General features: G+C 28.1%; 1 protein-coding gene across 1 annotated transcript in view; it reads right to left on the minus strand.

Annotated features, from left to right (window-relative positions):
- LOC129972551 (UPF0489 protein C5orf22 homolog) overlaps nt 1-16,855 on the minus strand; it is a 714,744-nt gene that overhangs the window by 11,280 nt on the left and 686,609 nt on the right. The window contains exon 7 of the mRNA XM_056086730.1: nt 1,480-1,683. Coding sequence (XP_055942705.1) covers nt 1,480-1,683 — 204 coding nt within the window. The remainder of the gene's footprint in view (nt 1-1,479; nt 1,684-16,855) is intronic.

Raw genomic sequence — 16,855 nt, forward strand, 5'->3', positions numbered from 1 at the left:
AATGTTTAATATGCCATTTTTCTTTTTGATTAAAATCAATTTAGCAACAATCGCAGACGATTTTGTTTAGGTTGTATTGCAGTACATATTATTGTCATTGTTTCATCCAAATTTAATGTTCCTAGAATGGAAATAAAGGAATAGTTTTTAAGAATATATTTATTTCAAGAGGTTTTTAATTACTTTCTAATTATTAGTCAGAATTCTTGTTTTTATAATATAGTTTTACTTAAAAATTGTTCTGTACGTTTCAATTTTTAACATATGAAATTTAAAAAGCGAAAATATTATAAACATCAAACACTCAATTTCCAGATTTCGATTTTTTTTGTTGCATATCTATAAACATTATCATTTGGTTTTCATTAAATATAATGCAGATCGCAGACGATTTTGTAAAGTTTAAGAATTTTTAAATATATTGCTATTTTTCTTTTTAATTGAATGCAGCATATCAGCAATTGCAGACGATTTTTTTTTACAATTAATATTATTTCCTTTATTTCATTTAAATTTAATATTCCAAGAAATGGAAATAAAAGAATAGATTTTAAGATTATATGGATAAAAGAAATGAAAAATAATTGAACAGAATAAATAATTTTCAAAAGATGAATTTTTGTTTAGTCAACTGAACTATATTTTATGCATACATGGATCCGAAAAAAAAGTAGAATTGCGTCTGCATTTGTGTGAAATATGCACGTATGAACCACAATGAGTTTAATGAGATGAAATCTAGCATGTGGCTTTCCCACAAAAATGTTAGATATAAATTCAATTTTAGAAAAAGTACATTTAAAAAGAAGACATGATGAATGAAAATTAGCATGTGGTTTTTACATGATAGCTATGGATTTGCATCAGATAAAAAAAATTAAGGTCAATTTTTTAATTAATTTCAGAAATATTAATGTTAAAATATATGGAAAAAAAATGTTTACTTTGTGTTTTGCTAACTACGTAAAAGATTTTTTTTTTTTTTTTAAATCTGAAATAGTTGCAAATCTTTTTGTGAAAAAGAATAAAATAAAAAAATACGGATCAAACGAGAGTTTTATTTTAGGTATTTACAAAAATCTTTTCTCTAATAATTATTGCAAACGATATCCATTATCTAAGGTGATTTGTTGTGAAACAATTGTTCTTGATGAGCAAAAAATAATTATTGAGTTTGTGAAAGGTAAATTAAAACACTTGATTAATAAAGTTTTCATTAATAGCTGTGTTGTAAATTTGTATTTTATTAAACTTTGAAACTCATTCTTCAGGCATATAAGTCTGAAATGAGCAAATTTATATTATAAAAAAAAAGTATCAAGATTTTAAAAAAAATTAATGCATTTTTTATAAACAAATCAATTGCAAAATCAGACAAAAATTTAAAAGGGTGAATTCCTTCTCAAAAACAAACAATGGAAAATGAAATTGGGAACCTTTAAAAATGAATAAAAATAAGAAATTTTTTTTTTAACGAACCTCGCAATGGTGATGATAGCGGGCTTGGGATTTTGAAGCAAGAAGGTTTTTACCACCTCCACCAGATGGCGCACCTCATCCGGCGTAGAGACATGGTGCGGGAGATCGCAGTCGTCACACGTGCATCCGGCATCGTTTAGAAGATCCGGATCGGGCGGCCGACGATCCGGGAAAGTGTCCAGCAGCGGTTCCACTTCACTCAGGCTGAAGAAAAGACATCGATTAAGTCAGACAGAAAATAAATTTAAATGATTTAAAAACTTAGACGGAAATTCACACAAAATCAAGAAATCTTTATCCTTATTAGTACGATTTATTGTTTTTAAGAATAATACCTGATGAACTCTGTATTGCCAGAAATTAAAATATTCTCATGCTTTTTATTAACAATTTATTTAATATTTACGGAACCTTCATTAAAAGATGTTTTTAAGTTTCAATTTTTGTAAACAAAATTTATTAAGTTTGTTATTTAGCAGAAAATCAGCTAAGGTTATGTGATGTAAACAACATATGGGAGTAAGTAAAAATAATTAAATATTAGCATTCAAAGTATTGCCAATATAGTTGTAAAAGGTTTATAAAAAATTTAATATAAATTTTTTTACGTGTAAAATTTTTTTATTATCAGTAATGTTAATTTTAACGAATAATAGACGAAACAACTTTTAAACTTCGTAGTTTTTCGAAAAATTATTACCTGTACTAAAATATTATTTAAAAAAATTGCTGAATATTGACTTTTTCCTGAAGATATTAATAAATTTTAAAGAATAGCACAAAATTTAATTTAATACTAAGAGTGTCAACTTGAAGTTAAATAAATGAAGTTCACTTAAATTTTCTGATATTTTTATTCAATAAAAATAAACACTAAAGATAAAATAATCTTTTCTATTAATATGGTGACAGGGTTTTTGATTAATAAATAATTACGTATTTGCCTATAAATTAAAAACTATGTTAGCTAACAAATTAACTAATTTAAGTAATGAATCTTTTCTGTAAATATGTAGGCAAAGTTTTTAATTTATAAATAACTACGCAATTGCTTATAAATTGAAAACTATATTAGCTAAGAAATGAACTATTTTAAGTAATTAATCATTTCTGTAAATATGGAGACAAGGTTTTTAATTAATAAATAACTATAAATTGAAAACTATATTTGCTAAGAAATTAACTAATTTAAGTTATGAATCTTTTCTGTAAATATGGAGACAAGATTTTTAATAAATAAATAAATGCATGATTACCTATAAATTAAAAACTATATTTGCTAACAAATTAACGAATTTAAGTAATCAATCTTTTCCGTAAATATGGTGACAAGGTTTTTAATTAATAAATAACTACTCAACTGCTTATAAATTGAAAACTTTATTAGCTAAAAAATTAACTATTTTAAGTAATGAATCATTTCTGTAAATATGGAGACAAGGTTTTTAATTAATAAATAACTATAAATTGAAAACTATATTTGCTAACAAATTATCTAATTTAAGTAATGAATCTTTTCGGTAAATATGGAGACAAGGTTTTAAATAAATAAATAAATGCAAAATTACCTATAAATTAAAAACTTTATTAGCTAACAAATTAACTATTTTAAGTAATGAATCATTTTTGTTAATATGGAGACAAGGTTTTTAATTATTATATCTATTTCTTTGTTTCTATTTGTATGGAACACAAATTATTGAATAATATTCACTTCCATTCATATGGATATATAATAGAATATTTTTATTGATTTCAAATTTTAACTAAATAGGGACCTATACTTATTAAAAAACGGAGTTGTACGAAACATTCTAATCTTCAAATCTGAAAATTTCATTTATCTTCAGTATGAAATAAAATAGATTCTATTTTTTTTTATAAACAAAAAGCTTATCTATATTTCGGAGAGTAAACTGATAAATTATTCATTACATTTTGGCCTGCGTGATATTTTTCAAACCAATCACAATAACCCTATAAACCTTAAGGCTAATTTGAAAATGAATTCGTTCAAAACAGCTCGGGGGTCAACCAAATGAAATAAGACTTGCTTCCGTCAGTTGAACAATAAACACAGAAATGGAAAGATAATTTTCTTTTGGATCTTATCTTAATGATGTTTTGCATTAGTCATTAGCTATTTATGTAAAATCAGGTAACAAAGTTTTTTACAATAATCATTTATTATAATAAATTATTATTAAACAATAGTTAAGTGATATCTGTTATCGTTCCATTCCTTATAATAAATTCTTTTTAAACAATAGTTAGGTGATAATTCCTATCGCTCGAATAAGTAAGTAGTTGAAATTAAAATTACGATGACACATCTTCAGTTCTAAAAATAGTAAACCAGATGAAGCAATAATAATTCTACAATTGTTATCGTTCATTTAAATGTATTGTATAAATGAAAAATTATCATACAATAGTAGACTAAAATTAGCAAACCAAATTAGGCTAACCTAAAGACCTCGAAAGTAGTTTGATCGGGTACTTGCCATCTTCTGTTTATTTTTAGCCATAGATAATTTTCTTCGTTTTTTTTCTTCACCCTTTTCCCCTACTCCCCCCCCCTTTTGCAATTCGTTCGAATGCAACCGGGCTGACTAAGCGAACAATTGCATACTCTTAAATTTGCTTAAAACTGCATGAACTCTTTGAAATAATCTGCATAAATAATTTTGATGGCTTAAAAATTGCTATTTTTTTATAATGGCACATTGCAAAATGATTACATTCTTTTACACTTAACTTTTCAATAACCTTGAACATATATACAGTACTTCATCAGTTATTGTGACAAGTGATTTTCCATCATTTACTGTAACTTTTATTGATACAGTTTTTCAATTATATTTTGTTAAAAATATTTAATCTTTAATTCCTTTTTAATCTTAATTCCTTTCCTTTTAAACCTTCCATGTTTATTCAGAAAATATCTATCAAAAAGGTCTTTTTTTTTCTTTTTTTTTTTTTCGTGTTGGTGAATTCTTAAACACTCAAGTAAAATTCAAGAATAAACTTTTTCAGCAATAATAATTTTGAAAAACCGATTAAGTTTTAATAATAAAAAGAAATCAGATTTTGTGATCTGCAAAATAAAAAAAAAGTTTTATTTCTGCTATTATTATTATTATTTTGCAGATAATAAAATTTGATTTCATCTAAATACAGAATCATGATAGGTTTTCAAAACTATATTCTATCATATCCTTGATAAAATGCAGACATATAAATGATTTTATATTTTAACTGTGTTAAATAAATAAAACACTTGAATATAAACGGAATAATAATAACAAATAATAATAAATGCAAGTAATATTTTCCATGAATGAGGTGAATACGAGCATATTATAATGATTTTCATAAAAGTGGGTGAATTATTTTTTGTTGAGCTTCAAAGTATAAAGAAGAAAATGGAGTATTGATTCTCGAAAAACATTTCTTCCAATTAACGTATTTGGTTCAACACTCGATGCAGATGTACAATTTCGGAGTAAGGAACACATGCTGAATTTTATTTACTTAGTTCGTTACTTTTTACTTTTTCGTATACGTAATATAGAGAAAGCATAGTAATCGTAAAAAAATTCGAACTCGAGATTTTGACACATCTGCACGTTTTAGACTCCCTGAGTTCGAAAAACACACTTTCGGAAAATATCCGTCTGTCTGTCTGTGACAAGAATAACTCGAAAATGTCTTGAGCCAGACGATTGAAATTTGATATATGGTCTGTACATCATATCTGCAGATTTCTATTGCATTTTGAGTAAAATCTGTTAAAGGGTGTTCGTCTGTCTGGCCGTTCGAATATAAGTTAACACGCTAACTACGAGCTTAGTAAGATAAGATTCAGTACACAGATTTTGCATCTATAGTATAGATACCTGTCAAATTTTGAGCTAAATGTAGCGAAGATATGATTGTCAGTCTGTACTTTTAGCAATATGTAAAAGCGATAATTCAAACATACAATGACTTGAATATATCAAATTTGGTATGGGATTTTGTGATATCACAATTTTGTGCCAAATCTTTGTCTCAATCAGTTGAGAAACACGTGTCTAAAGCACAAATTCAATTTGGATGCTAGTAACCGCATGCCAGGAATTCATCGCCAAAAAACTCGCCAAGGATGCATAATAGATTCGATAAAAATACTAAACTCACGTATTTTTATCGAATCTATTAAAAAAGTTAATATTTCGCAAGTATTGTATGGCAGTGCCATGTAAGGCGTTCTCTGGCATGACAAGTTTATTAGAGACTTTGCGAGAAAGTTTTAGAGAGACTACTCCTGCTAGTTTGAATCATGCTCATACACTAACAGACAATTTCAGAATTTGATTTTTCTGACTTAATTAGTTTAAAAGGAAAAAGGTCAACAAAACTTAGAAGTCGAAGTGTTCGAGTCGAATAACAAAAACTTCTTTCTATATATTGCATATTCGAAGTAAAAATAAAAATGCTACCCGATAATATTTTTTATGGATATTTTTTCTGAGTAATTTCGAAGTTCACTTTCACTGCATAAAAGTCATGCAAGAAATAAATGGTAATACTTAAAGAATAAACTATCATAATCTGTGATTCCATACTCCTTTATTTATTTATTATTATTTTTTTCTATATTACTTTCAACATTGGCTTTCCAGACTGCAAGTTTCTGCATTTAAAGTGCATCGTCTAAAGAAAGATCCAATATTAAGAATATGCATTTGAAAAACTTAAGTATGTTGCTAGTGAAATCGATGCATAAGAGAAATAAAGGTCTTCAAACATTGAAAACTATTGTAGCCATGAATTTACTAATGTCCATCAGAAATCTCTGATAGTATTAATTTTAAAACTAGGCACTCTTATTTTTACACCCTTGAATAAGAAAGAAGTAAAGCAAATGATGGGAATGATTAAAAGATTTTGAAAAAAAAAAATTAACTTGACATTTCAATGAATCTTCAAGTTTAATCTTCCCAAAGACCGAAACGCACAGATTTGGAATTATGTCTGTGTATAATACGATAATTGAAAAATGAATAGAATTCGCAGTGTGATACAAAAGGAATTAAATTTTAGATTATAAGAATAAGCGATAATTTCTCAGACTTCTTATCTGTGTATTCAGAATTCAAGCTAACTCGATGGACGGAATTTGGGCTTATGGTTTTATTACTAGAATCGTAGATTCGATCAAATTTTGTATCACACCCGTCATCAGCTTGACTATTTGTCTATACGTCAATTCGAACATGTTAACTCAAACGCAACAAGATGAATAAATTAAATTTGGTATGAGTTCCTCATAAAAAAAATTGTCTCCCCCACCAGTGAAGTATCCCAGATACGGAAATAAGAAGTTTCCAGTATGATGAGTGCTCTCGCTTTCCGTGTGGTTACATTAATGATGTGGGTTCGAGTTACCTCTACTTTCGTGATGGGACTTACCTACTATGGGAGGGGTGGATTCGTGGACAGGATGAAAGGGTATGATCATTAGAGCTCAAATTTAAGAGTTGTTGCGACAATGGTTATTTAAGTTATCCCGGATACTTAAATAGAGTAACACAACATCGATTTTCTTGATTTTTATAACGAAATTGAAGACTAAATTTGTCAAATGATGATGAAAAGTCTCTTAAAATTTTACAAGAAATTATTTTTGCTAACAAAGAATTGTTTCTCGAATTTTTTAATTCAAAGAATATGAAAAAGGTAGGATTGCCCACAAAACTATGGGAGTAAAGGATTTTGATTTTGAAAATCACAGATCTATTTTGCTCGCGCTATGGATTTAAGTATCCGAAAGTTGATTACTAGAAAAATAATACGTAATTAAAAATTACTAGTAAACTTGATGAAACATGGGTTCAAATGAAGCAAATAGCCATATTGGCTCTGAAATCAATTCAAGTCTTCTCCAAAATGGCGAAGCAAAAATCAATGTAAATGATTTCATTTGGCATCAAAATTAGATTTTATTCATTTAATGGAATAAGCACCATTTTATTATTAAAATTCAACAATGTTTCTAAAACAATAAGTCCGTATCTTCAAAAAAAATTCTTAGCAGTCAGCTTCTCAAACGCAGTGATATTTCTAAAAAATTAATCATGATATTTCAAAAGGTTTTGAACAAATCCTGTTAGGTCTATTATCTTAAGGGATGGTACTGAATGGTATTAAAACATTCTAAATTCACCAAATTGCAGAGAAAGAAAGTTGGTGGAGTGTGGGTGATATGAATTATATACAAAAAGATTTTTTTTCTCTCTCTACCATGCACTGGCTCAATTATCATGCCATGAACCTTTAAATTTTTATTTCTTGCATAGAGCCTATCTGTTAGGCTTCGAATCATTCTGTAGACAGTTTTACTCTTCTATTAGCATTTCCATGGGTGCGAACAAAACGGCTTGCCTATAACAGAAAACAAGATAAATAGCGCTCCCGGCGCATACCTTATAATACTGTAGATGATTTTTTTTCCAGTCATTGTAAAAGAACTGATAATATGGTTTGAAAATGAAATGAAACAATAACAAATAACCTTATAGGCGGATGTCTGATCATTTAATGGACAAAAAAGGGTAGGAAAATGCAGTTATATTTCTGAAAATTCGAGCGTTCGTACAGTAGTAAACAGACAATTTAACCGCTTACCTGTTTTGCCCGAGTGCCATACGTGCATTGATTTATCGAATTTTGATAGTTTTAAACAAAAAATAAACCATTCATAACGATTATAATTCAATATTAAAATTACTTCGAATACATAGATAAGTCAAGTATTCAATGGATTTCCATTTGAATCAAAATAAGAAAATATTCCCAAATAGAAGGAGTCATCTTATTAGATAGGAAAGAAAATAAAACAGTTAAGTAGTTAAAGGCTGATTTTTTAATAACATCTGTGTCTTTAATTTATTTCCAAAATCTGACGGGATTTCATTTCTTTTGAAATCATTTTATTAAAAATTATAAATAATATCAGTAAAATAAATTTACAAAATGAACCTGTTTGACTATGCAACCAAAGAGAGCAGATTTCATTTTGACTTCTGCTTTCCTCCGTTCAGTTAGGTTATATTTAATGACAAGCAAATAACAATCCAAGAAAATAATTGTTATTTTTCATGACTGATAGAAACCGTTAAGGAATCACAACAAATAAATATCTTATTGAATATCCTATATTCAAGACTGAAATCCGTATTATAGTTATAGAAATTTTTAAGTTCTAACATTGTAAAATTTTATAAATGATTTTTAACAAAAAATTTGTTATTTATCATCTATTACATCGGAAATAGTAAATATTGCTTAAAGTAGTTCCTTAATGACTAAGTTTGAGAAAAATACATTAACCCCACATTAGATTTTTAATTAACACCCAAATAGTATTTATTACTAAAAACTATCAATATTTAATTTTTTTAAAAATAAAAGTTAAAAAAATATAAGCAGGCTTCTAATTCAAAATATAAATCTTCCAGAAGCAAAAATATTTAAAAAGGTGAGGATTTATTCAATTTTCTATCCAACTTTTTGACAACGTTTTTTATATATATTTCATATATTAGAAAGTATAAATGGGTCAGTCCAAAGCTTTCAATCCAATTAATTTAATTCAATTTAATTCATTTAATTAATGATCAATTTAATTCAATAAAAAAATTTAAAAAAAAACGAGATGACCTAAGGCATTCGATAAATTTCTTCACTAGTTAATGAGGTTTTAAATTACTAAAATTATTTAGAAAATTTCAGAATGTATATTTATTATATTTATATGAATATTACGTATTTAAATACAAAATTTATTCTATGTTTAAAAGGCGGCGCAGCTTCGGGTCCAACCTACTCAGAATAAAAGAGAAAAATGCATATCTTGTCCTAGATTGCGACATCGTATTAATTATCAGCCTCGGTATAAAATCTCTCCAAAATAAAATTATTTTCAATTGAAAATGTATTTTTAATTATCAAAAGCGAAAAATACATCTCCTTCCTCTTTTTTATATCATCATTTATTCACTACTCTACAGCGGTAAGTTATGATAGAGGATAGTATTCATTCTAATTTTCATTAGTGAATTCATCATTTTTTTCCAACTTTTCCGACGAATTAATTTTAATTTTCAATGAATAGAGTTTTTTTTTCGTGTATGTGGTTTCAAGAAACAGTATCTGCAAAGATTTGATTTTGTAAGTCGTCAGTTTGATTCCCGGTATTTAGTTTTTAAGAATGTAAATTAACGAAATTCACCGTGCATCCGTGTTTCTATGTATGTATAGCTTTAGAAATAATGAGTAATTTAAATAATTCCGAGTAAAATTTCAAAAATTGTATGTTTTTTGGGAAAAATGAGTTCTTCTTATGTTTGTTTTAATGGTAATTAGTGATATAAGTAAGCATAAAAATAGATAAAGATCATCAAATAATTATAACAAAAATTAATTGAACAGGATTTTATTAGAGAAAAGATCGGACAGTTTTATTAGAAATGAATAAATTCTGGAAGAAATGAATAGTTATGCAGAAAAGAAAGTCTACCATTACTAAATATCCGTTAATAGAACTGATCTATTAAAAAAAAAAAAATACGAGAGCCACTGAGAATTTTATTTGTTGTCATGTCTGATTGCTTTTCAAGTCAAATAATTATTATAATGATAATAATTATTGTTGTAGGAGTAATAATAAGAATTCCGATAATAAAACCCATTTATGTATTAAAAATGGATTCTTCTCTAGAAGAAATGAAGAAGCAAGCGATAAGAAAATTTGTCTAATAGAAGATCTGTTAACTTAACGAATCAACTAGAAAATGAGCATGAAAGAGACTAAAAAGATTTTTTTTAAATACTTTTACTTAATTTAATTGGTTTCATACTATAAAACAAAATTTATTACGGAGCTCTATAATAAATTTTACAATCCCTATCTGATGTAGATATTTTAAGTCCTGTTTACTTGTGTATTCTCGATAACAATACACCCTTTTAATATTCTCCAAAATTAATAATTAGTTCTCTGCTTAACTGAAAAAAATGCTATAAGTCACTTTTTTTTCGATAAAAATTAACTGACTTAATTTTAGAATTCAAGATGCCAAGAAAAATCGCTTTTTACATGAGCAGATTTGATCTTTTAAATGTTAAAAGACGCAAAATATGAAAAACTCAACTTTACGAAAAATTAAATTTTAGCATTTTGCCATCTAAAAACAGAATTAATTATAAATTAAGTCAATTTCTTAATTCGTTCATGTAACCTTGCCAGGTAGTAAATTTGAGAAGCTATAGTTTTTGACATTAAATTTAGAGTTAAAGTGGTTAAAATAAAAGTAAAAAAATATTGTTGTAAAGTACACTAATAAAAGTGTGTTTTTAAAAATTGTCTTTTATTAAATATAATGCAGTAGTATTTAAAATTGAATAATAACAAAATAAATACATTAGCACATTGACAATTGATTAAAGAAATGTACTTTCTTCCTCAAAACGGTTATATGGCCAGCTTATGTATGAAATTGATATGAGTATAAACAGAGTATTTTTGTTTTTAAATTTCCTTCCGATATTTGTATAAACTATAAATTTAAATGACGGCTTAACATGCAATGCATTGACAAACTATAAATGCCTCAATGTTTGAAAATTTTCCACATCATTTTAAATAATCAAGGCGGTGCAATTAAGTTATCAGAAATCAAAAAAATTTTCTAACAAATTTCTTTGAATTCCAATTACGTAAAATATTTTTTTCTCATTAGTAATTTTCTCTTAATTAGTTTTTTTCTAATTACGAGAACTCTTATCAGAATAAGTAAAAAATTAACACAATTCGTTTTATAAAAGTATTTCGTTAATTAATAACTGTCTTGTACTTCACAACTGTTCTACCACCATCAGTAGTTCGTGCAACTTTTTCGTTCTCAGTTGTTCTCTAGTTCTTCACAACGTTGTCTGGATCCCAGTATCTTTTCAGTATTTTAATCTGATGTCTCGTTCCTGAATAGTACTCAAGTACTTTGCACAGATACATCATTCCCAGGAGTCCTCTAATATAAGACTTATGTTAAAGACAGAAGTCGCCCACAACAAATTCTGTCGACTCTGCTTCGTTCAGTGATGGCGGGGTGGTCGGCTGTAGATAAGAAGTCCTCTAATATTTCATAAAGGAGTCTTCTCCTCTATTAATTTCTAATATTCGTGAAGATGTCTCATTAACAAACAGACTTCTAATTCTTCATAACCATCTAGTTTCTTAATATTCATTGAGTATTTTTATATAGATGCTTCGTGCTTCAGTTCTTCTAGTATTTCTTATAAACATTTCGATTCTTCTAGTGCTTCATGCAGAATGACTTGTTCCCCAATCGTTCTCTATTACTTAATAAAGGTACTTTTCTCCTCAATAGGCTTCTAATATTTTATAAAATTGACATTATATTTAATAGCCATCTATATTTCCATAAAATTTCTCCCAAATGTCCTCCAGTACTCCACAAATACGTAAAGAGATCAAATGGATTTGATTAAATTGGATTAAGGCTCTCATTGGAATATGCGGAACGATGCAGATGAATATGTAAAGAAAGCTGCACAGAAAGATCAAATAGATATTGTAGTCCCAAAATCATTCAAAATGTTAAAGAAAGAAATTAGAACAGAGATGACTATACAGACTATACAGTGGCAGAATAGATGGATCATGTCGTACAAAGGACGCATAACTTATAAATTCATACCGGGAACAAAAATTATAAAAAGAATCTTTCTCCCCTTGATAGTGCAATTTATATATCAGGGCATTGAAGATTTCCTGAATTACTTCTATAGATTGGGAACAGATACAAAATATAGATACAAAAATATGTGGGGAAATAGGATAGGTTCAGCACTACTTAACAGAACTCGGTGAAATTAGAGGAAGGCTCATTATGGATAGCGATAATTTTAACACAATAATATAATACCCCGGAAATTAAAAAAATATTTAAAGAAATGATGGAAAAGATTTTTAGTCTTTTACCAACAGTTTGAAGATTCTTTGAACTTATGTTGGCCGTTGTTTTCTTATGCAAAAGTTGGATAATTAAGGAATGTAATAGCCAGTCACAACAATCCCTGTTTTTATGGCTTAGTTCTTAGTAACGGGGCGACTAACAGTAAATAAAAAAAAATGACTCCACAAATGATGATGATGATGTCGTGTCCGCGTTACCACGGAAAGGGGGTGCAGTAGCTTCTGAGGGTAAAGACCCCTGAGCACCCGAGGGCAGAAGTCTGACTTCTAGCTCATATGAAGATGACACACACACATTCGCTTACACAACCCCTTTTTAAGGGAGGCACATTCACACACCTCACAGATAGAACACAGATGAAGAACAACCATGCCCGAACCGGGATTCGAACCCGGGACGCCCACATCACGGGGAAGACGCGCTACCCCTTTGCCAGGACGCCGGCGACTCCACAAATGCATTACGTTATTTAATAGTCTTTGATTCCATAAATGTTTCGTTCCCGAATAGTTTCTGATAGACACTTTTACAAGGTGTCTATAACCAAAACCTTCTAATACTTCACGAGGTGTTAGAAATCCTCTAGAACTTCGTGTAATGTCTCATTCACCAGTAGTTGCTGTTCAGGAACAGTAGATTCGCTGTTCCTCAATAGCCCTCTAGTGAATCACATAGTATCTCATTACCTATCTAACCTCTAATTTTTCATAGAGGTGTCTCATTCCCAATAGCTTTTCAATATTTCCCAAAGGTTCTCGTCATTTAGTAGTTCATAAAATTACAAAATAATCCATAAAGTACTTTATAATTTTAACATGTCACTCATTGTAACAACAATATTATCATTTTTGGTATATACTGTCATGCGAAATTTGAAACTTTATGGTTCACATAATAGGTGAAATCATCCAAACTTTACAAAGCACACGTAACTCTTTTGCAATAGTTATCACAAAACGACGATTATATATATACAGATACAACATAAATCTATTGCCAGATTTAACTATCAATGAAATCGTACAACCCAATGGTAACAAATGGTCAACATGAATAATAAAAATCGCGTCCGGCCTTTCAGTTCCGCTAATTATGTTTTACGAGCGGCATAACTAATTCGGATAATCGATTCCTTCCTGGACACGATTCAGGAATATTGATGGCACCGAGTCTTTCGAACATTTGGACAAATGAAAGGCGCCTATGGAATGACAATGAAATTAAAACTTGCAACACTAAATTACATTGTTTCTCTTCATGATAAGCATTTAATAAATTAACCGTGATTTAAAAGAATTGAATTATTAATTCTGAAATTTTCATCCAATCTAATTACCAGTGAAGAAGTACCCATTAAATCAAATTACCAGTAATGAAATTTTTTTCAAATCAAAATACTGTTATTAATTCTATTATTGATAAAATTCATGTTAAATCAAATGATCGGTGATTAAATTTCCTTGAAATAAAAAAAAAAAAGTGCTTTTTGGAAAAAATTAACCTTTTTTTTTTTTTTTTTTTACCTAAAAAGAGACATAAAGCAAAAATTTCTAGTTCAAAGGTTTATCAAATGATTTGATTAAAATTTTGCAGGTAACTGAAGAAATATATTATATAATTCCTGAATTAAAAAAAATAGACCGTATTTCTATCCATTTTTAAATACTGAGATTAGACCGATAAATAACACGGAATTTTCAATTTCTTTTCATATTGTGAAGCACTAAAACAACTATAAAATATTTCTTAATGAATAGATTATTTATTCTCCAATTCAAGAATTGCAGAAAATATTGATAAATTATTATGCCAAATTTGAACAAAAAGTATGCATTAAATTTTAATTTATGAAGTTTTTCGTAACAAAATTCTATCATATTCTATATATGAGAAAATGGCATCTAAAGATGTAAAATAGCATTAAAACGTATGTAAATACAAATACAAAAAAACAATGTAACTTTCCAAAAAAATAGAAATAAAATTCTAACAATTTTATAAAGAAACCTGTTCAAATATTAAGAATATTAAACAAAAAAAATTATAATTTGGACAAATTAAAGGTGTCTACGGAATGACAATGAGATTAAAACTTGCAACACTAAATTACATTGTTTCTATTCATGATAAGCATTTAATAAATGAACCTTGATTTAAAAGAAATATATTATTAATTCTGATAGTTTCATCCAATCTAATTACCTGTGAAGAAATATCCATTAAATCAAATTACCAGTGAAGGAAATCCGTGAAATTGAATTACCAGTAATGAAATTTTCTTCAAATCAAAATACTATTATTAATTTGATCATGGATAAAATTCCTGTTAAATCAAATTATCAGCGATTAGATTTCTTTGAAATCAAATTTTCCTCTTCTCTCATAAAATTGACAAAGATGATGATGTCATATCCATGTTACACGATTAACAATGTTATAACTATTGTAATTAATATTAAATTTATTCAAGAAGTTCTCCTTTCAATTTCTTCGTGTACTAATACAATATGGCATGTTTGTTTATTTCCCCTTAAGTGGCATAAAAATTATGTATGTAACCATTAATGACATTATATATTATTTTATGGATACAAATTTTATGTAAAGTATTTAACCCTCCAGCTGCGCATCCCGCAATTTCCGCAGATTGATAATCAATCCATTTTCCGTTGCATCCGGCGTTTTTCGCAGTTTAGCGTTTATTTTTACGATGACAGATTTTTATCATATTATATTATTATCGCGTGACATATCGAGTCAGTTCATTTTATTTGAAAAATATTTGAACTTATTTGCAAACATCGCATCTAAATAGTGATTTTAAAGTATTACGTAGCTAGAGGGTTAAAAGAAGAGAAAAAAAAAAACCTTTCCGAAAAAGCAATAAAATTGCTAATGCCTTTCAACATATATCTCACCATATCACAAACAATGATTTTCGGCCTTGCTTTTAATATCTTAAAATAATAAAGATAAATGCGTGCGAGTGCTTGTGGGCTGGTGTTTTGTAGGCCAGTTCATCATATGTATTCCAAAGCAATTTTTATTTTGAAATTAGAATTAGAATTTTAATTTACTAAAAGTTAAGCGAAATTAATACATTAAAATTTTTGGCATTTTTTTTTCTGTGAAAAATTTTTTTTTCAATAACATAAATCTAGTAATAATACAAATTTTCGGAATTTCTTAAAAATGTTATTCTTTTTTCAATGTTATATCTGAAATTCGAACAGTTTTGTTTGAATTCAAGCAATTAATTCAGTTTATTTCATCAAACATTTGATTCCGTGATTTTCTTTCATTGTTCAAAGTTGAAGATAAAGAATTCTATTTAATACCTCTCTAATTTACGTAACGAATAAGCTAATAAAGTCACAATACTGAGTAAATTAGAAGATGGATCTACCGGGATATTATATTTTTAATAGCACTATGACGTCATGGGACTAGTTTCCATTGGGAAGTTTCAAATACATAATGAATAATAAATAAGACCATTAAAATAATACAGCTTTAATATCTATGAGTATTTTAGACGGAAATTAGTTTGTTGATAGAATAAGGGAGATAAAGTTTTGTCTGAAAGATTTAAATGAAATCAAATAAAGGCAATATCTCCAGAGTGTCTACAGTTCATCAATGTCAGCTACTTAAAAATAAGTATAGGACACGATTGTATTTTGAAATTGACTTTTATTTGAAAATATAAAAGTATTAAATCTAATATATTAACATTTCAATATACCAATTTCTGTTGTTATGATTTATGGCACTTTACAAGCCTACTGATAGTTATCTGTCAGCGATTTAAACCGAGTGAGCGTCTCTTGTTTTTTCAGTAGCGCCAACTAGGGCCAAGAATACGACTTAGCTACTTCATGCGTCACATTCCCTCGCACAATCCTTTTTTACAGAGGGGGGGGGGCACATATACACACTTCACAGATAGAACACAGAGGAAGAACAACAGTGCCCGAGCTGGGACTCGAACCTGGAACACCCAGATCACGGAGAAGACACGCTACCCCTATGCCAGGACGCCGGCCTATCATTTTCTTTATTATGCAAAAATTTTCATTTATAAACATAATTCAATAATATAAATTTAAAATGCTCTTTTTCTCTGATTATTAACTTTCTATTTAAAATGTGTTCATTTTTAATCGAAAAACGTTTTAAGGATAATATAAATATATTTTTAATCTTAATTATGTGAAAAACGATTTTTAAACGCTTGAGAACACGTGAACTGCAATGAAACATCAGATTCGAAAAGATAAAATCGAAATTTAATGGCCCACACCACACCAGCGGGAGGATATTTCGCATGA

The sequence above is a fragment of the Argiope bruennichi genome, chromosome 6 (genome assembly GCF_947563725.1).
Source record: "Argiope bruennichi chromosome 6, qqArgBrue1.1, whole genome shotgun sequence".
In the NCBI taxonomy this organism is placed as follows: domain Eukaryota; kingdom Metazoa; phylum Arthropoda; class Arachnida; order Araneae; family Araneidae; genus Argiope; species Argiope bruennichi.